The 19,989-nt window shown below is 51.3% G+C and overlaps 2 protein-coding genes across 2 annotated transcripts; one reads left to right on the top strand and one right to left on the bottom strand.

Annotated features, from left to right (window-relative positions):
- Window positions 1-311: 311 nt before the first annotated feature.
- LOC131817997 (cytochrome c oxidase subunit 7A1, mitochondrial) lies at window positions 312-2,030 on the top strand. The gene is made up of 4 exons (XM_059151986.1): window positions 312-450; window positions 1,180-1,266; window positions 1,406-1,490; window positions 1,912-2,030. The coding sequence occupies exons 1-4, from the start codon at window positions 436-438 to the stop codon at window positions 1,965-1,967; spliced, it is 243 nt and encodes an 80-aa protein (XP_059007969.1). The 5' UTR covers window positions 312-435; the 3' UTR covers window positions 1,968-2,030.
- A 733-nt stretch (window positions 2,031-2,763) lies between these two features.
- CAPNS1 (calpain small subunit 1) lies at window positions 2,764-12,139 on the bottom strand. The gene is made up of 11 exons (XM_059151984.1): window positions 11,983-12,139; window positions 10,872-11,095; window positions 9,869-9,902; window positions 9,517-9,606; window positions 9,312-9,369; window positions 9,150-9,214; window positions 6,029-6,097; window positions 5,857-5,935; window positions 5,589-5,705; window positions 3,501-3,559; window positions 2,764-3,319 (listed from the first exon to the last, which is right to left on the bottom strand). Exons 2-11 carry the CDS (start codon window positions 11,075-11,077, stop codon window positions 3,293-3,295), a joined length of 804 nt encoding a protein of 267 aa, XP_059007967.1. The 5' UTR covers window positions 11,078-11,095; window positions 11,983-12,139; the 3' UTR covers window positions 2,764-3,292.
- Window positions 12,140-19,989: the final 7,850 nt, after the last annotated feature.

The following is a 19,989-nucleotide window of genomic DNA, read 5'->3' as shown; positions in this document are numbered from 1 at the left end:
GTTGGAACTCGTTTATATGCTCCCTCACTCGCTCTCCAATACCAACTCCGGTAAGGAGAAATCTGAGAGATCCCGGGAAAGGAACTGCACTTGCCCCAGACGGCTATCTCCGAAGAAACAAACCAAAAATGTTTTCCCTGGTTCCGTTTTCCTTTCCACTTGGACCAGCAGAAATTCCGAGTAACAGATGGATGCTTCGTGCCTTTTGGCGTGGGGGCGGGACTGGGGTGTCCCCTCCGCGCGCCTATTGCACGAACCCGAATCTGCAGCGGGATTCACCCGGCTTCCCCCACACCCCACCCGCCAGCGCAGACCTGGGACAGGGCGGTCACGCGGCACGCCGAGGGCGTGGCCTGGGATTCCCCGGGGAGGGGAGGGCTTGTGTGTCCTTGGGCCGAGAGGGGAGGTGACTCCGGCCGAAGAGGAGGACGCAGAATGAGGGCCCTGCGGGTGAGGGCCCCCCAAGGGCCGGGCTGGGAAACCCAACCGGAAGCCCTCGCCCCAATACGAGATTCTAAACATCCCGGGATCCGGGGACTTGGAACGTGAGCCCCCCTCAGGGCTCCGGACCCCCTTCTAAACAGCCTGGGATCCTCAACCCCCGCCTCCTATAACCCAGGGATTCTGAGACAGCCTAGGACCCCTAACATGGCCCAACGCCCCGGTTTGAGCGTCTTCCCTTCATCCAGGGCCCCTTTTAACACCTCGGGACCTAGGCGGTGGGAACTTAACACCGCTTCTCGCCCCCCACCCCCACCCCGGACTTCTTAGGCAGTATGGTAACCCCGCTAGGCACCCAGACCCAGGACAGATCATTCCCGGGACTTGGGCCTCTCCCGTTAATCTAGGAAACCCTCCCCACCAAAAAAGCAAAACCCCGCCATCTTGGGACTTGAACCCGCAGATCAAGTGTCCCTTCTAGGTCTGCTTTTCTTCCAGAACCCCCTAGACAATCGGGAAACCTCCAAGCCAGACTCTCTAGGCGCGAATCCCTTTTTCTGGGCCTTTCTGGACAGAACCCCTTCCCTTCCTCATACTGACAGTTCGATTCTTGCCTTTGAGACACACGCAAGGAAGAGGGCCATCCCGGTGTCAGGCCTCAGCGTTCCCGTCCCCTCGCCCCCCAGCCAGACCCTTTGGGGACACCCTTTCAGGTGTCTCCGATTCCCTCCCCGCCAGGTCTCCCAGGCGCTGGTTCGCTCTTTCAGCTCAACTACCCGGAACCGATTCCAGAACCGAGTGGCTGAGAAACAGAAACTTTTCCAGGTAGGCGGAGCAGGGGCGGGGCGGGGTGAGGGGAAGAACCCAGACCTCATGCTCTGTCCTGGAGTGGAGTAGGGGGAAACGGGGAACAGTCCACAGAGCAACCTGAACCCCTTTCTCATCTGACGCCTCCACTACCCAGGCGGACAATGACCTCCCGGTGCACTTGAAGGGCGGGGGAACCGACAACATCCTGTACCGAGTGACCATGGGGCTCTGTGTAGGGGGTGAGTGCCGGCCACCGCCGCCTGAGCTGCTGGGGGAGGAGGGGCTCAGCTGGAGTGAGCTTGCTGAGTTTGGGGAGAGGGCTAGTGGCTGGGCAGGGGCTTAGGGGAGGGGATTGGGTTCTGGGCTGGCCAGGTTGGGGGGCACGGTCCAGGAGTCCACATAGCATGTAGGGAGGGAGGGAGCACCTAGGGCTTGGGCTGATGTCCCAGGAGGGGCTTTGGGGTCCAGGCAGGAATTGTGGAGGAAGTTGGCAGCCAGGTCTGGAGCAAGGCTAGGGAATTCTCCACCTGAAGGGCAGTTTGGGAAGGGAGCTGGGATCCAGACTGGTGACTGAGGAGCCTGCAGAGGGGCTTAAAAGCAGAGATGTGGTCCAGGGAGGCAATTAGGATCTCACGCTGTGTCCCCTTACTCCCTCCCTAGGCACCATCTATAGCCTCTACTTCCTTGGCTGGGCCTCCTTCCCTCACCAGAAGTGAGACCAAGAAACTTGCAGAACCTGAACAAGCATCAATAAATGTGCTGGCTTCTTAGGGAACCCAGCCCAGCTGTGGCCTCTGTTTGTTGGTGTTCCCACCCACTCCCCCAGCCCATCCTACCATCAGCAAGGAATCACGACACAATGACAGCCCCATACCCCAGCCCTGAGTCCCTCCTGCTAGAGGATTACTACTGCTACACAAGGCTCCTTGAACGATGTTGTTGTCTCTCAGCCCTCCTGAGGAGCTAGGGACCCGAAACAGTACCCCTGGGCTGTCTCTTAGGGCCTAGGGATCTGGGATCATGTCCTTGAATTTGAGAGGGATTCTATTCTGGGAAGGCAGCCCCTCTCCCTGTGGAGGCCTGAGGGTGGAGAGGAAGGTACTGCGCATGGTCCATGACACAACAGAGGCAGAGGAAAGTGAGGACAGACTCAGGAGCAAGAGGCAGCAAGCATGGCCTTGGGGAACAGAGTAAGGCCGGGGGCGGAGTCGGTGGGACAGGGGTGGCACTGAGACCTCCCAAGAGCCTGGCTCTTGCAGCAGCAGCAGAGATTGCCCAGGCTTCTGGGTCCCAGTCTCAGCCTCCACAGGATCTGGAGGGGATCTCATCAAGAACAAGACTACAGCTCAACTAGAATCCAGTATGAGAAAAAGGACTAGGAAACATGCAGATCCAGGCCTGAGGACAGACATGGAGACAGATCAAGCCACCCCCACCCTCTAGAACCTAGACTTCCCTCTGCCCCTGAAAGAGACAGAACTAGCCCTCAACGCTCAGAACAGGAGGCAGATCTCAGAGAGAGCAGCAATCGGGATGCTTTTATTTCCTCCTGGACCTGGAAGGCTGAGAGCAGAGTGCAGATGAAGGCACGGGGGCGCCCGGGCCTGTTCCGGCCTAGAGTTTGGCTGCCAGGGTGGTGACTCTGAACAGGTGTGCCAGAGTGTACAGTGACCCTCCCGGAACCAAGAGAATGGCCCTTAGGGTGTGGAAGCAACATAAGGATTGGGTTTGGCACAGGTGCATAAGAGACGTTATGGAGTGGATATGGGATGGCTGTGTCAGGGATGGGGTGACCCTCAGGGCAGGGTGTGATAGAGAGTCTCAGAGCCATGGGTAACTCGGGGCATGGCACGTTGGGGCATGTTGGGCCCTGGCCGTTGACTGAGAAGCCGAGTGCCAAGGGCTGGGGGAACCAAAAGACCTGCGGGTCAGCAGGATCCATGAAGATGAGACTGCAGCCTGGCTCAGCCCTGGGAGAGACGGAGGAATCCGAGGTGACTCCCATAGCAAGGCTATGAGGGGGCAAGTCTGGGGTTCCCGTTCAGGAATACATCGTCAGCTGCAGCCACTGGAGAGAGGAAGGCACAGAGTGAGAACAGGGAACCAAAGAACAGCAGACACCTTTCTCTGCTCTCCCCCAAAGGTTGTTGGCAAAATGGGAGGGAGGGAGCCCAGGCTCCAAGCTGGTACAAGGAGCTGAGGGGAGAGTCCCCTGCTGGGCACCCACATCCCAGAACGGGAGTTCTTACCTCCTGGATGTTCACCTGAATTTGTCCAGTGCCATCCTTGTCAAGAGATTTGAAGGCCCCTAGAGAAGTAAAGGGTTGGGGGATTTGGCTTTTAGGATAAAAATATACAGGGGCACCTGGCTGGCTTGGTCTGTAGGGCATATGACTCTGGATCTCAGTACTGTAAGTTTGAGCCCCATGTCAGGTGTGGAAATTACTTAAAAATAAAATCTAAAAAAAAAAAAAAAAGATAAAAATATATACTAATATACGGTATGATGATAGTAACGGCTAGCACTTGGGCCACCTGTCATGTTCAGCTGGTATAGCATGCGACTCTTGATCTCCAGGTCATGCATGAGTTCAAGCCCCACATTACATACAAAGTTTACTTAATTTAATTAAAAAATATATGTACATGGTAAAATAGGGGCACCTGGGTGGCTCAACAGGTTAAGCATCTACCTTTGGCTCAGGTTGTGATCCCAGGGTCCTGGGATCAAGCCCCACATTAGGCTCCCCGCTCAGCAGAGAGCCTGCTTCTCCCTCTCCCCGCCCGCTCCCTCTCTCCCTCTCTCGAATAAGTAAAATCTTTTAAAAAATAATAAAATAATGGCTAGCACTTTATTGAGTTCTTATTCTGTGCCAAGCACTGTATAAATTGCTTTTCCAGGAATTATTAACCCATGTAATCGAATTCTGTGAGGTAAGTGTCATTGTAAAACAAGGCACAGAGAAGTGAAGTGATGTGCCCCAAGAATATCAGGATTGAGCCCTTGAGCCCCCCCCCCCCCCCCCCGTAATGGCCTCCTTATACTCCCCTGTGCCACACCTCTGCCCAAGCCCCAGCCTCCCACAGACCTCTCAGGGCCAAGTCCTCTAGCTCCAGCCCAAACAGGCTACTGGAAGGAACCTCTGCAGGCTGCACTTTCTGCTTCCAGTCTGGTGTAGTCCCCACTCCTGTCCTGAACCCTGCCTCCGCGTTCCCCACCCAAAGCCAAACCTAGGCAAACCGAGGTCTACACTGTCTTTGCTCCTTCACTAACAACTTGGTTACCACCCTCAGGTGTCTACGCACATGGTGTCCTGGACACTGCACTCTGTGCAGTTCCTGTTGGCCCCCTTGCTGGTGAATCCAGTGGCCATTTCTTGGGCCTTCTCATAGTGACTCTGGGAATCATCTGCCCTTATTGTCCATTCCCCTTTCCCCTCATGTCCCTGACATACCTGCCCCTTTTTCTCTACCCATGGTTTAAATGCTTTGTCCTCTGAGACATCTTCCTAAAGCCAAACCTGACCCCGTCCCTCCTCTGCCTAGAACCTGCTATGGTTCTCCATTGCCCCCAGGAATGGTCTGAGCACCCCTGAACATGACACTCACAGCCTCGCATGGCCTGACTGTGCCCATTGCTCCTGCTTCCTTTTCTTCAGTTCTCTCAGATCCAAGTTCAAATTCTGACTTTGCAACTTCCTAGCTGAGTGGCTGGGAGCAAACAGTTTTGCTTCCTTGAAACCTAGGTTCCTCCTCCCGAAAATGGGGACAATAATTCCCACTTCTCAATAGTCTTAGGATTCAGTGCATTCATGTCCAGCCCCTACCAACCCCTCCCAGCCTCTACATCCCCCACCCGTCTCCAGCATTCAGAATGGAGTTCAACAAAAAAACACCAGAAGCACCACCTTCTCTTTCCCTTCACTCGGGCTGTTCCCACATCAATACTTGTCCTAGCTCTCTCCTTGGGTCACGCCTCCTCATCCCTCGATTCACACCTGTCCTTCTCCCGGAAGCCCTTCTGGACCCTTTAGTCTGCATCAGGTGCCTCCTAGGTTCAGACAGCTCACTGGGCTTTCCCATTCATAAATCGAAACCCACTCAGAGCTGAGCTTCTCCTCCCAGGCCTGATCATAGCCCTGAGCTTCCCGTATCCATTCTGAGCAGTCACTGGTGATTTGCTTCTCCTCCAATGGACTGTGAGTGATGTGAGGGCAGGCAAGAACCGGGGCTGTTGATGTCCCTGAAGTTGCTTGCCTCAGGGTGAGGCTCAGAGGAGACCCTGGCCAGAGGTGGAACAAATCCCCGCCCAGGAAGAGACCTGGGGTGTCACTCACGGAACATCGCATCCAGCCTGACCAGGCAGCTGATGAAGTTGTCAAAATCCATGTTCCCTCCTTCATCCGAGTAGCGTCGGATGATCATGTTGTAGAGATGTTCATTCAGGTGGAACCCTGGGAATGGTTTCCTTTTCTCAGGTGTTGGCGCCACAAGGCCAGACCCACTCCCACCCCTAGGATTCAGGCTCAGACCAGCTCACGGTGGGGGGGATGGGGCTGCCTTACCAATCCCACCCCCGTCAGACCATTTCGCTGCCAGCCATACCTGCTGCCTCAAAGGCCCCTGGGAGTTCACTGCTGCAGATGGTACCTGAACGGTCAACGTCAAACTGTTTGTAGATGGCCTATGGGGACAGGGAGGGAAGGATTCAACTGAACATCGCGGGGCGTGGCGTCTTCTTGGCTTGAGGGGCTTTGAGTTTGAGGTCGCCACACACCTGCCACTTTTTAATGTTGTTCCATAAGTACTTGAATTCTTGGAAGCCCAATTTGCCGGTGGTGTCACTCTGGTGGAAGGGTGTTAAGAATAGCGTGATGACTGTACCCAGGTGCACACACTCTACGCACCGTGATCATGACCGAGCAGGGGAACCTGGGCTAAAACCCCAGCTCCTATCCCACCTGTCAGGTCACGCTGGATACAGTTTGACTTTTATTTTTTTTTAAAGATTTTATTTATTTATCAGAGAGAGAGAGGGGAGAGAGCGAGCACAGGCAGACAGAATGGCAGGCAGAGGCAGAGGGAGAAGCAGGCTCCCTGCTGAGCAAGGAGCCCGATGTGGGACTCGATCCCAGGACGCTGGGATCATGACCTGAGCCGAAGGCAGCTGCTTCACCAACTGAGCCACCCAGGCATCCCTGACTTTTCTTTTTATCCATAGAGAGTTTAGTTCCTATTTCATTTTGGGGGCTCCTGACTGGCCCAGTTGGAATTGCATGTGACTCTTGATCTCAGGGTCATGAGCTTGAGCCCCATATTGGGTATAGAGATTACTATATAAATATTTTATTTTTCAGTAAAATAAAATTAAAAATAAGTTAATAAGCATAACCATAATCATGGGGAATTACATTGAGCTTCTCTATAAATTCCTCACTTGAAAATAGTAACTAGCTCATTTACCAAATTCTTTTTAAAGTTCCAGCATTTTTGTTTTTATGCATTATGTTATTTTTTTTAAAGATTTTATTTATTTGACAGACAGAGATCACAAGTAGGCAGAGAGTCAGGCAGAAAAAGAGGAAGGAAAGCAGGCTCCCTGCTGAGCAGAGCCCCCAATGCGGGGCTCCATCCCAGGACCCTGAGATCATGACCTGAGCTGAAGGCAGAGGCTTTAACCCACTGAGTCACCCAGGCACCCCTATCCATGATTTTAAAAGATTTAATTTGAGGGGGCACCTGGATGGCTCAGTGGATGGAGACTGCCTTCAGCTCAGGTCATGATCTTAGAGTCCTGGGATCGAGCCCCGCCCGCGTCAGGCTCTTAGCTCAGCGGGGAGCCTGCTTCCCTCTCTCTGCCTGCTGCTGTCTACTTGTGAACTAACTCTCTCTCTGTCAAATAAATAAATAAACAAATCTTTAAAAAAAATTTTTACTTGAGAGAGGGAGAGAGAGAGAGAGGGAGCAGGGGGAGGAGCAGAGGAAGAGGGAGCAGCAGACTCCCTGCTGAGCAGGGAGCCCAATGCCACTACTGTGGGGCTCTATCCTGGGACTCCAGGATCATGACCTGAGCCAAAGACAGAAGCTTTAACTAACTAAGCCACCCAGGTGTCCCATCATTTAAAAAATTCTTTTTTTCCCGGGCGCCTGGGTGGCTCAGTGGGTTAAGCCGCTGCCTTCAGCTCAGGTCATGATCTCAGGGTCCTGGGATCGAGTCCCGCATCGGGCTCTCTGCTCAGCAGGGAGCCTGCTTCCCTCTCTCTTTCTGCCTGCCTCTCCATCTACTTGTGATTTCTGTCAAATAAATAAAATAAAATCTTTAAAAAAAAAAAAAAATTCTTTTTTTCCCTTAATTTTTACTTATTTATTTGAGAGGGAGAGAACAGGACAGACATACAGACATACATGAGCCGAGGGGAAGAGGGAGCAGCAGACTCCCCGCTGAGCAGGGAGCCCAATGTGAGACTTGATTCCAGGATCCTAAGATCATGAACTGGGCCAAAAGCAGTCAATTCACCGACTGAGCCATCTAGGCACCCCTATAAAATTCTTAATAGCAATTCAATTTCATGAATGTCAGGACATGTGAGAAACAAGGATATCTAGAAAATCAGGCGAGGACAGTATATACCTGCTGGGTTTGTGATACAAGCAGAATAACACAAAGCCTTTAGCTCAGGGGTTAATGTTTCATAAACTCTCAATAATAATGATGGCCAAGACTTATCAAGTTACCTAGTACATGTCAGGTAGTGCTAAGCTTCTTAGGAACGTCACTTTTCTCACTGAATCCTTAAAACACCAGCCTCACCAGTATTATTTCCCAGTGACAGAGAAGAAACAGATTCAGAGATGAATATCTACCTAGGATCATAGCAGCAACTAGTGCATACAGACCACTTACTGTGCTATGCACTGCGCTAAACCCTTCGCATATGGCTCCAATTCAGTTTAACCCTTATCACTCTTTTCATTTTATAGACCAGGAAATTGAGGCAAGAGGCTCAAAGACCTTGCTAAGCAGCATAGCCAAGCTCGTAGAACTCAGTGCGACATGTGTGATCACATGACAATACACGGGTGTCTACATTTTCCCTATGTGCGAAGCATGCATGTATTCAAGATAAGCTGATGATTAGCCCATGTGCAAATATGCATGTGTGTTCCTGTGAACATACCTTCACGTATCTTCACCTACATGGTGTGCCCTTGTATATATGTGCATTATATGGCCACACCTACAGCAGTTATAAGGTTGGGTTCTTGGGACGCCTGGCTGGCTCAGTCAGTAGAGCATGCGACTCTTTATCTCTGGGTCATCAGTTCAAGCCCCATGTTGGGTAGCACTTACTTAAAAAAAAAGAAAGAAAATAAGCTTAGGCTCTCAAGCCTAAAAGACCTGAATCCAAATTCTTATCCTGCCACTTCCTCTTTTTGTATACCTTTAGACAAATGATTGCCTCTCTCTGAGTCTCAGTTTTATCACCTACAAAATGGACTATAACAATTCTGCTGGTTTGGGACGCCTGGGTGGCTCAGAGGGTTAAGCATCTGCCTTCGGTGCAGGTCATGATCCTAGGGTCCTGGGATCGAGTCCCACATCAGGCTCCTTGCTTGCCAAGGAGACTACTTCTCCCTATCCCTGCCCCCTACTTGTGCTCTCTCTCTGATGAATAAATAAAATCTTCAAAAAAAAAAAAAAATCTGCCTGTTTAACATGATGTCTGTGAAGTGCCAGCTGTGACAGCTGATGTTTATTGCCACAAGCCTGGGTGTGTGTTCTGATATATGCATGTCCACTTTTGTGGGTACGCAAGCTATATCCTGGCTGTCCCAAGCGTGCTCTCACAAAACTCCTTCTTCACCCAGGGCTCCAGTCAGACTGCCCCAAAGGATACATCCATCACGGCCACCATGCTGCGACACGTGTCAATGCCAAAGCCATCAGTTTTCAGATCAGGGTCTGTGGGAGACAGGTTGAAAGTCAGAGGTCAGAGGTCACAGCTACCCCAGCGCCCATGACTCTAAGCCCACCCTATGTGTTGAGCCCAATGACTCACGTCGGGTTACGACCTTGTTGAGAATGTTCATGAGTTCTGTGGCGCTGACCTCCATGTCCTGTGGAGAAAAGTCAGGGATGGGAAGAGTGTCACAAGGGAGAGTGGGGATTCTTTGGGGGTTGCCACTGCTGAGTGTATGTGCAAGGGCAGCCCACAGGAAGGCAAGGAAGAGTTAGGACAAGGATGGGGGCCCAGGATTACTTACATCTCCAGCCAGCTGGGCAAAGAGCCTCCGGAACTGACGGACCTCCTCACTCTCATTGGCTTCAATGTTGGAGTAATGGGTGCGTGGAGGCTGCAGAGGGAGAAGATCTCAGGGTAAGTGGAGGAGGGGTGTCCTGGCCAGGACAGCACTAGGTGGGAAAGTCAGAGAGGACTAGGTGGCTGGGTGATCAAAGGAATGAGAGATGGTCCAGGGAACATGACTAAGTTTGGGGACATGGCAAGGGAGAGACTTAATGAGAGGAATTTCTTAAGAGGGACAAAGGGACAATGATGGGTGCTAGAAAAGGCCTTGGAGTGAGAAGCAGGGTCTCTGATTATTGAGGATAGCTTACCGGAGGCTCCGGGTTGTACTGTGCAGCTGCCTCACTGAGGGGAGACAAGTAAGGGAGTAGTTAGCACCAGTGGGCTGGCCTCCAAAGACAGCAACAGCCCTTGAAACCCAACGGTGCAAACCCCAGCCCACCACCTCCCTACCTCTCCCTCTGCTTGACTTATCTGTCCTTGTCCTCACCTGTCCCTATCTTTGCTGCCCTGGTTACACCTGGCAGGAAACTCAGAGCCCTGCCCCCACAGTAGGCCCCACTCCGGCCAGGGCACACTTGCCCAATGGCAGATTCCTCAACAGATTCAGCCCCTTTGACAGCTCACTTCAAAGAAGCTCTGACCCAGCTTCCTGAGGCTCCACTCTCCTCAGAATCCCTCTGTCCAGGAATGTACTCCATCCTATGGGTTTCTAAAAGTCTGTGTCTTCCCAACATCCCACCCCAGTTCCATGAGTTCCCACCCCTTTGAAGGGGGGCCATGGTAAATTGGGCCCCTAACGACATCTACAAGGTCCACATCTACCAGGTCGTATTTCCATTTTAACCCAGACAGTTCCCAGCCAGACCTAGCCCCTTCAAGATCATTTCCCCTATGCCATTAGACCTCGGCCTCTTCTGGGTCCACCCCCTCAATGACCAACTTCGACCGCCACGCGGCCGTGCCCATAAGCCAAGTCTTGCCCCCATGAAGAGACCCCAAGCCTCATTAGCTCCGCCCCCTAACGTTCGTCTCCCGGGTAGCAGGAAGCAGGCCTCGCCCAGCCCCATTAAGTTCCACCTCTCCCAGCCGCGCCCCATCAGATCTTTCCCTCAACAGTCAGACTCCGCCCATGTCAAGCCCCGCCTCCTGAGCGGCCATTAGCCTCCTTAAGGTCCGCCCCCTCGAAGCAGATCCCGCAGCCCAGGCCCAGCCCAGCCTAATTAAGACTGCAGGTGTCGCCAGGTTACCTCAATCTAAATTGGTGGGACATGCTCCTCCGCCAGGCCCCTCCCCTCTTCGGCCCCGCCTTACCTGATGGCACTAATGACCCCGCCCAGAATGCGCATGGCAGTTCCGCCACCGCCTCCTCCGACGCCGCCGCCGCCGCCGCCGCCACCGCCTCCTCCACCACCTCCGGCTCCGCTGATCAGACCTCCGATCACGTTCCCCAGGCCCCCGCCCAGGCCCCCGCCTCCTCCGCCACCGCCTCCCTTCAAGAACGAGTTAACCAGGAACATGGCTGCAAATTAAGATTCCTAAGGGGGGGAAAAAAAGGGGTCACAAGTCCGCATCGCCACTGAACTCGCTCCCTCCACGCAAAATACGCATTTCTGGCAGCTGGACTTGGGGGAGTAATATGAGGCCTCCGGGCGGGGACCTATTCTCCGGCTGGAGCTTGAAAGTCCATTTGGAATGGGGTCGGGGCTTCTGGAGGAGGATACTTCTAGGATGGGTGGGAAAGGGACGGAGGCTCGGGTTTGAAATCCTCTCTGTGTCCAAAGGATCTCATGGTCTAGCTTAAGTGACCCTGGACTGAGTCTATGCATGGGCATCATAAAGAGTAAGGGTCCTGGTGTGGTGGGGTTCTTAAGATGGGGGGCCCCAAGTTGGTGTAAGGCACCTTTGACGCGTCTGAGCGCTCGAATCTGAGACCGAGCTCCAGAACTGAATTTAGGGGTCGTGGGCGGGTCAGGATAAGAGATTCTCCACCTGGAGGCCTGTAGGGCAGGGTTTAAGAAATCCCAGCTTGAGGGTTTCGTTACTTCCAGCAGCGGGATTACAATGTCACCGTTGATTCTGTAGGTTCGGATCTTAGATAGTGGGTGCCAATCCCAGGGCCCAGGATAACGGGGTTCCCATTATAATTGGGAGAACGGATCTAAGGATCGTGGTTCTGGGGACTCGAACCTGGCAGAAATTTATGGGGTACCTTTCAAATCCATGGGCTCGAATTTTAGATCCCGAGACATAGGGTGGAAGAGTCCCCGGCGCGGGATAACTGGGTGCCAGACAGCCTGGGGCTTCAAATCTGAGGTCATGAGTCTGGGGGACCCCTAGACCAGGACTTAAGGGTTTCGTGGGACACGGGGCCCGCAAGGACCGGGATTACGGACTACAGGGGTAATCCAGATCGGGCGCTCACCGATCCTCCGGTCGGTCGGTCCGTCCGTCCTGCTCCCGAACCTCTGCCCGCGTCCGGCTCCGTAGGGCGGGGCCCGTGACTCAGGCGGCCTAGACTCAGGCACTGCGGAGCGGCCCACCAAGCGTCCGCGGGGTCCTAGAGCCGGCATGAAGTTGCGCCTGCGTGCGCCGGGCCCGCCTCTAGTAACGGGATGCGGCCGCCGCGGCTCCGCCCTGCTCATTTCCTGAACTGTGGGTTTCGGCCCCGCCCAACCTCCAGCGGCTTGAGGTCTTCCCGGGTTCTTTTCAGCTCAGGTGAATGAATCCAGGGAGAGAGGTTCAGTCGCCGCGCCCGAGATCACCCCCTAGTGTTGCAGTGTGGATTCTTCTCCATGCGGCCACGGGTGTGGTTTTCTGTCCGCTGGGAAAGGGACTCCTGGTACGCGGCCCTGTATCCTATTCTTGTTGCGACAAAGCATCTGGAGACCCCGAATTTTGTCTGGCCCACAGCCCGAGGACACGCACCCGCATTTGGGGCAGGGGCTAAGGCTAGACTAGATTTCTCGGGACCCTGCAGTAGCCCGGAAGGCGGCCAAACGGCGGGAAGAACTTTGCCGCTTGCAAAAGTTGCCTGTGCCTCCTCCACCCTCACCTTTTTACCCCGCGTCAGGGTCAAGTGCCGCCTCCTTCTTCCCATCTCTAAAGAGGGGCCTGGGCACAGGAAGGAAGAGTCCCTCTGGCCACTGCCTTGTTTCTGAGACTAGATGTTCCCGAGATCGGGTGGAGGAGTGGGGGGCGGGGAGAATGCAGAAGCTGGCAGGAAAAATGGCGCCTGAAACCTCCTTTGGAGACCTTAGGCTCTCGGGCTCCAACCTCCAAACTTCAGGGCTCCTCAGAGGGAGTTAAATCTGGTTCCCAGGCATTCTGGATGTCTGGCCCATAGAATCTCCCCTGGAGGCTGGCTTAGCTTGAGTCTGAATCCTGGCTCTGCCTTTTAATAACTGGGATCCCTTGGGCGCTGAGGAAGGCTGTTTTTTGGTTTTGTTTTGTTAACAAGGATTTATTAATCCGTAAAATGAGAACAAGGGTTCCCCTTCCCCTTCAGAATTAAGTGGTAAATGCTTAGTAAAGAGGAATCATTTCCATGTGCCTGTACCCATGCTGTTTCCTCCTCCTGCAGCCCACCAGGATTCCTCAGGTGGTTGACTAACTCCCCCTTAGATAATACTGATAAAAGTAACTGCCAAGCACGCTCCTGAGCACTTTACATATAACCTCATATGCCCTTATAACAGTCCTATGGAATGGATGTATGCACTATTTCCATTTTAGAAATAAACTGACTCTGAGGGTGAACTCCCTAGCCTATAACCTTAACCACTAATGCATTGACCCTTCAATAATATAATTAATTTGGGGGGCACCTGGCTAGCTGAGTTGGAAGATATGAGACTCTTGATCTTGGGGTCATGAGTTTGAGCCCCACCTTGGGTGTAGAGATTACTAAAAACAGTGAACTTTAAAAAATACTATAATTAATACGATAATAGCTTAGACAACAAGATCACAAGAGACAAAACTACAGTAGCAGCCAGGCCAAGAATCACTACACAAGCCTTGGCTATGAGGCAGGAACTTACAGGAGAGAAAATGGAGGCCGGGTCACTTGCCTGAGGTCACAGAGGATGGCGGAACCAGGTGTGAACCTGGGCATGGCTGATGCCAAAACTTGGTGATGACTAATCCACATTCCCTTCTCACCACACCCTTCCCTGCCACACTGGAAAAAGCTTCCGCTGTCTGCCCTTTCTAGGGCTCACTTGCTGCCAGGCCTTTGTGCGGGCTGTGCCCTCAACTTGGAACACTCCTGACTTTTTTACCTGGTGATGTAGGTACTCAGGCTTTCGTGTCAGCTCAGGAGTCACCTCTTCTAGGAAGCTCTCCCTGTCTCCACCCCAACCCGAGACTGGGTGAGGCTTGCAGCTTCTTGCTTATAACTTATACTCTCTCAGAATATACACTGTCGGGACACCTGGGTGGCTCAGTTGGTTAAGCAGCTGCCTTCGGCTCAGGTCATGATCCCAGCGTCCAGGGATCGAGTCCCACATCGGGCTCCTTGCTCCGCAGGGAGCCTGCTTCTCCCTCTGACTCTTCCTTCCACTCGGTCTGCCTGTGCTCTCACTCGCTCTCTCTCTGACAAATAAATAAATAAAATCTTAAAAAAAAAAAAAAAAAAAAAAGAATACACACTGCCATCTTGTGCCACTCACTGTCCCCTGTCACTGAGATCAGTCTCCCCGACCTCCTAACACTGGCCAGTATCAAGCCTCAGGCCTTACGGTATCCATAGAGGATGCCATAGAAGATCTCCCCCACATAAAGTGGTTTAAAGTCCATTTCTAGGCTGTTAATATCCAGATTTCCATCTTCCACCGGGACATTTCCAGGCAGTTCTACAAACTGCATTCTACTCACCTTCTTCATGGGGGTCTTAGAAGTGTCTCAAACTTCATACATCCTAAACTGAGCTTCTGACTTCCTTCCAAACCTGCTCCCTCCCCGCATTCCCCATCTAGGTTGATGGCACCTCTGTCCTTCCAGAGACCGAGACCAGAGAGCCCAGAATCATCCCTGACCATTCTTCCACACCTATTCCAACCTGACAGGAAACCTTATTGACTCCACCAGCACTGGCCCAGCCTCCATCCGTCCTCCTGGTCCTGGACACCACAGCAGCTCCTCCCTGGGCTTCCTGCTCCCCTGCCTGCCCTCATGGTCTGCTCCCCACGCGCAGTCAGAGGGAGCCTGCGATACCCCCAGTCAAGTCAGGACCCTCCCCTGGCTGTACCTCTGTCCTTGTAAGAGTCAAAAGTCCTTGGGACGCCTGGGTGGCTCAGTTAGTTGGACGACTGCCTTCGGCTCAGGTCATGATCCCGGAGTCCCGGGATCGAGTCCCACATCGGGCTCCCAGCTCCATGGGGAGTCTGCTTCGCTCTCTGACCTTCTCCTCGCTCATGCTCTCTCTCACTGTCTCTCTCTCAAATAAATAAATAAAATCTTTAAAAAAAAAAAAAAAAAAAGTCCTTCCCATGGGGCTCCTGGGTGGCTCAGTGGGTTAAAGCCTCAGCCTTCAGCTGAGGTCATGTTCCCATGTCCTGGGATCAAGCTCTGAATCGGGCTCTTTCCTCGGCGGGAAGCCTGCTTCCTCTTCTCTCTCTCTGCCTGCTTCTCTGCCTACGTGTGATCTCTGTCTGTCCAATAAAAATTTTTTTTTAAATCTTAAAAAAAAAGTCCTTACCATGGTCACCAAGCTCATAATCTGTCCTGTCACCTGTCTGAAAGTAACAGGTGACACTTCCCCTTAAGAAAGTGAGAAGAGGGGCACCTGGGTGGCTCAGTGGGCTAAAGCCTCTGCCTTCGGCTCAGGTCATGATCCCAGGGTCCTGGGATCGAGCCCCACATCGGGCTGTCTGCTCCACGGGGAGCCCACTTCCTCTTCTCTCTCTCTCTGCCTGCCTCTCTGCCTGCTTGTGATCTCCGTCTGTCAAATAAATAAATAAAATCTTAAAAAAAAAAAAAAAAGAAAGAAAGAAAGAAAGTGAGAAGAAACCCTACTGGATGTTCCCAGCTGAACACAGACAAGGAGGCTCTGGGGATGCAGCAATATCCAAACAGCCCATCTCCAGGTGCCCCTGAAAGCTGCTGCCCCACTACCCAGGCCTTCCGTAGCCACGCCTTAGTGCCTCACCTCTTAGTGCCTCAAGTCTGCCCATCTAGTGGTCTCCGGAAGATCCTTTCAGATCTCTGATTTCACCCCCACACTCCCCACCCCACCCCCACACTGCCTTTATGATTTATCACCTGTACCATAGTGTATACTTATTTATCCAGTTCCTTGTTTTCCTCCCCCACTAGAATATGAGCTCCTCAAGGGATTGCTGTCTGTCTTGTGCACTGCTATGTAGCTACTTCCTAGAACAGTGCCTGGCATATCTTAGGTACTCTGTGAATATTAGTTGAACGAAGGAAAGGTTTTGTGTGAATTTTCTCATTGAATTTCAGCACCATTGATGAGAGAGTACAGCAAGCATTACCAAAGTCCCCCACCATCTTCTGGATTCCTTTAAACTCCTGCGTGGTTATGTGACTGTTTGGGCCAATAAAATGTGAACAGAAATGTTGGGAGTGTCCCTTTTACTTATTTTTTATTTTGTCTTATTATTTACTTAAAAAAAAAAGATTTTATTTATTTATTTGACAGAGAGAGATCACAAGTAGACAGGGAGGCAGACAGAGAGGGAGAGGGAAGCAGGCTCCCTGCTGAGCAGAGAGCCTGATGCGGGACTTGATCCCAGGACCCTGAGATCATGACCTGAGCCAAAGGCAGCGGCTTAACCCACTGAGCCACCCAGGCGCCCCTATTATTTACTTTTTTAAAAGATTTTATTTTTAAGTAATCTCTGCACCCATTGTGGGGCTCAAAGTTCAACCCCATGATCAAGAGTTGCATGCCACACCAACTGAGCCAGCTGGGTGCCCCTTATTTTATTTTTTTTAAAGTAATCTTTATGCCCAATGTGGAACTTTGTACTCATGGACCAGAGATCAAGCGTTGTATGCTTGACAGAGTAAGCCAGCCAGTTGCTGGTAAGAGTGTGACTTCTTCTTCTTCTTTTTTTTTTTTTTTTAAGATTTTATTATTTATTTAAGAGAGAACAAGCTGGGGTTGGGGGAGAGGGAGAAGCAGACTCCCCGCTGAGAAGGACCTGGAGATCATGACCTGAACCCAAGGAAGAGGCTTATCTGACTGAGCCAACCAGGTACTCCCACAGCATCACTTTTAAATGTAGCATTTATTTCTTTATTTTTAAGATTTTATTTATATTTGAGAGAGAGAGTGCGAGAGAGCATGAGAAGGGAGTTCAGATGGAGAAGCAGATTCTCCTTGGGGCTGGGAGCCCGATGTGGGACTCAGTCCCAGGACTCCGGGGACATGACCTGAGCTGAAGGCAGTTGCTTAACCAACTGGGCCGCCCAGGTGCCCCTAAATGTTGCATTTAATAGTGAGTACAAGATGTTCTCTGCTCTCATCCCCTACCTAAGCAGCACTGGGAGCCATGCAAGCACAAAGGTGCCACATGCTGGAAGCTAGCTGGACTGCTGAGCTGTGGCATGGAGGATATCTGCCTGTTAGTATAAGCAAGAAATAAAATTTGAGGAGTTAGTCTACTAAGGTCTAGGGCTCATTTGTTACTGCAGCATAACCTAGCCTACTCTGACTGATGCAGGTAGAAGTTGTTACTATCATGCCAATGAGGAGAGACATGAGATTACTTGTCCAAGATCACGCAGCTGGTAAGTACCTGAGTCAAGATTTGAACTCAGTGAGGAGCTGTCTGAGGAGCTGTCTGGCTCAGTTGGTAGAGAATTTGACTCTTGATTTCCTGAGTTTGAGCCCCATGTTGGGCATAAAGCCTGTTTAAATTTTTAAAAAAGATTTTATTTATTTATTTGAGAGAGAGAGCAGGAGCAGAGGGGAGAGGGAGAAGCAGGCTCCCCGCCAAGCAGGGAGCCTAAGCAGGGCCCAGTCTCAGGACTCTGGGATCATGACCTGTGTCGAATGCAGACACTTAACCAACTGAGCCACCCAACACCCCTAATTTTTTTTTTTAAGACTTTTAAAAAGATTTTATTTCCTTATTTGAGAAAAGGAGAGAATGAGCACATGAGCGGGGAGGAGGAAGTTCAGAGGGAGTGGAAGAAGCAGATTCCCAGCTGAGTAGGGAGCCCGGACAACACCAGGTTCCATCCCAGGACTCTGGAATCATGACCTGAGCTGAAGGCAGATACTTAACGTACTGAGCCACCCAGGCGCCTCCATAAAGCTTATTAAAAAAGAAAAGGGGTGCTTGGGTGGCTCAGTGGGTTAAGCCTCTGCCTTCGGCTCAGGTCATGATCTCGGGGTCCTGGGATCAAGCCCTGCTTCAGGCTCTCCACTCAGCAGGGAGCCTGCTTCCTCCTCTCTCTCTCCCTGCCTCTCTGCCTACTTGTGATCTCTCTCTCTGTGAAATAAATAAATAAAATCTTAAGGAAAAAAAAAAAGATTTGCATTCAGAAATGCTGGCTCTATAGCTCATGCTTTCAATCCTCTCAATTTGCTGCCTTAACGATGTTCATGCTACAATGCCACCAACTGAAAACTGTTACTAGTCATAACTAACCGAGCTTGATGCCTCCTGAGGTTTTGCTGACCAAGCTGGAACATATTGCAAAGCTACTCACAACTCTTTGCTAAAGGAACCAACATGAGGGAGCGGAGGTTCCAAGAGGGGGTGCACTTACCTGAGGGGACGGCAGAATCAGGTCTAAAATCAAGCACGGTTGATGCCTAATAGTTATGTGATGACTAATCCAGATGAATGTCCCTCCACTTCACTTTCTTTCTTTTCTTTTCTTTTTTCTTTTCTTTTTTTTTTTTTTTTAATATTTTATATGTATTTGACAGGGAGAGAAAGCACAAGCAGGGAGAGCAGCAGGCAGGGGGAAAAGTAGGCTCCCCACTGAGCAGGGAGCCAGATGCAGGGCTCGATCCCAGTATCCTGGGATTGTGACCTGAGCTGAAGGCAGATACTCAACCAACTGAGCCATTGAGGTGTCCCTCCACTGCCCTTTCTTTAGCAGTGTATTAGGGTTCTCCAGAGAAACAGAACCAATAGAATATATAGAGTGAGAGAAAGAAAGAGATTTATTATAAGAAATGGGCACACAATGACAGAAGCTGAGAAGTCCCACATCCTGCTGTCTACAACCTGGAGGCCCACAAAAGCCAGTGGTTTGAGTCCTGGTCCAAGTCTGGAGATCCAAGAACCAGGGCAACTGATGGTATAAGTCGCAGTCTGAGTGCAGAAGACCAATGTTCCAGCACCAAGTTGGGCGGAACTCAAATCATTCCTTCCTCAGCCACTTGGCTCCTCTCAGACCCTCAAAGATTTGCATGATACCTTCTGCACTGGGGAGGACAGTCAGCTTTTTAACCAGTCTACAGATTCACATGATAATCTTTCTTGGAAACACCCTCACAGACACACCCAGAAACAATGTATCCCAGTCAGCTTGACAAAAAAATAACCATCTCAGACTCTCTGCTCAGCAGGGAGCCTGCTTCCCTCTCTCTCTGCCTGCCTACTTGTGATCTCTCTCTGTCAAATAAATAAGTAAAATTAAATTAAAATTAAAAAAAAAAAAAGTAACCATCACCCTTTCCCCACTCCTCTTTCCCAGGCTCCCTTGCTGCCAGGGTCTTGCATAGGCTGTATCTCTGCAGGAACATTTCTCCTACCCTTTTTGCTTTGGAGGTGATTTACTGATTGCTCCTCATCAGGAAGTCTGTCTTTTTTTTTTTTTTTTTAAGATTTTATTTATTTATTTGACAGAGATCACAAGTAGGCAGAGAGGCAGGCAGAGAGAGAGAGAAGGAAGCAGGCTCCCCGCAGAGCAGAGAGCCCGATGTGGGGCTCGATCCCAGGACCCCGGGACCATGATCTGAGCCGAAAGCAGAGGCTTTAACCCACTGAGCCACCCAGCCGCCCCTAGGAAGTCTGTCTTGACCTCCCATCACAGCCTAGAGCAGGTTGCCCGGTCATAGGCTCCTAGGATTCCAGAAACTTCTTCCCCAAGACATCATAACAAATTAAAATCAGTAATGATCAATAATGTCTGTCACCTGGACTGGAATGGGGGGGCCTTACACTGGTGGGCAGGGCTATCTCAGGAACCACTATGTCCCCAGCATCATGCCGCCCAAGGCTAGACCTGGGACACAAGGTCAGTAATTCTTAGTTAGCTATTATCTTCTTCGTCATCATCATCCTTTGGGGATTATTTATATAATTCAGACTTCCTCATCAGAATGAAAACCTGTCAATAGAGTATGTGCTTTCATGACTGCACAACAGACCTTTGTCATCCTTCCAAACCATGGTTTAGATGGCTCCCCTCCATAAAGTAATTCCCTCCTGCCTTCTGCTCC

The sequence above is a fragment of the Mustela lutreola genome, chromosome 16, assembly GCF_030435805.1.
Source record: "Mustela lutreola isolate mMusLut2 chromosome 16, mMusLut2.pri, whole genome shotgun sequence".
NCBI classification, from domain to species: domain Eukaryota; kingdom Metazoa; phylum Chordata; class Mammalia; order Carnivora; family Mustelidae; genus Mustela; species Mustela lutreola.
This window is presented reverse-complemented; position numbering and strand designations above follow the sequence as displayed.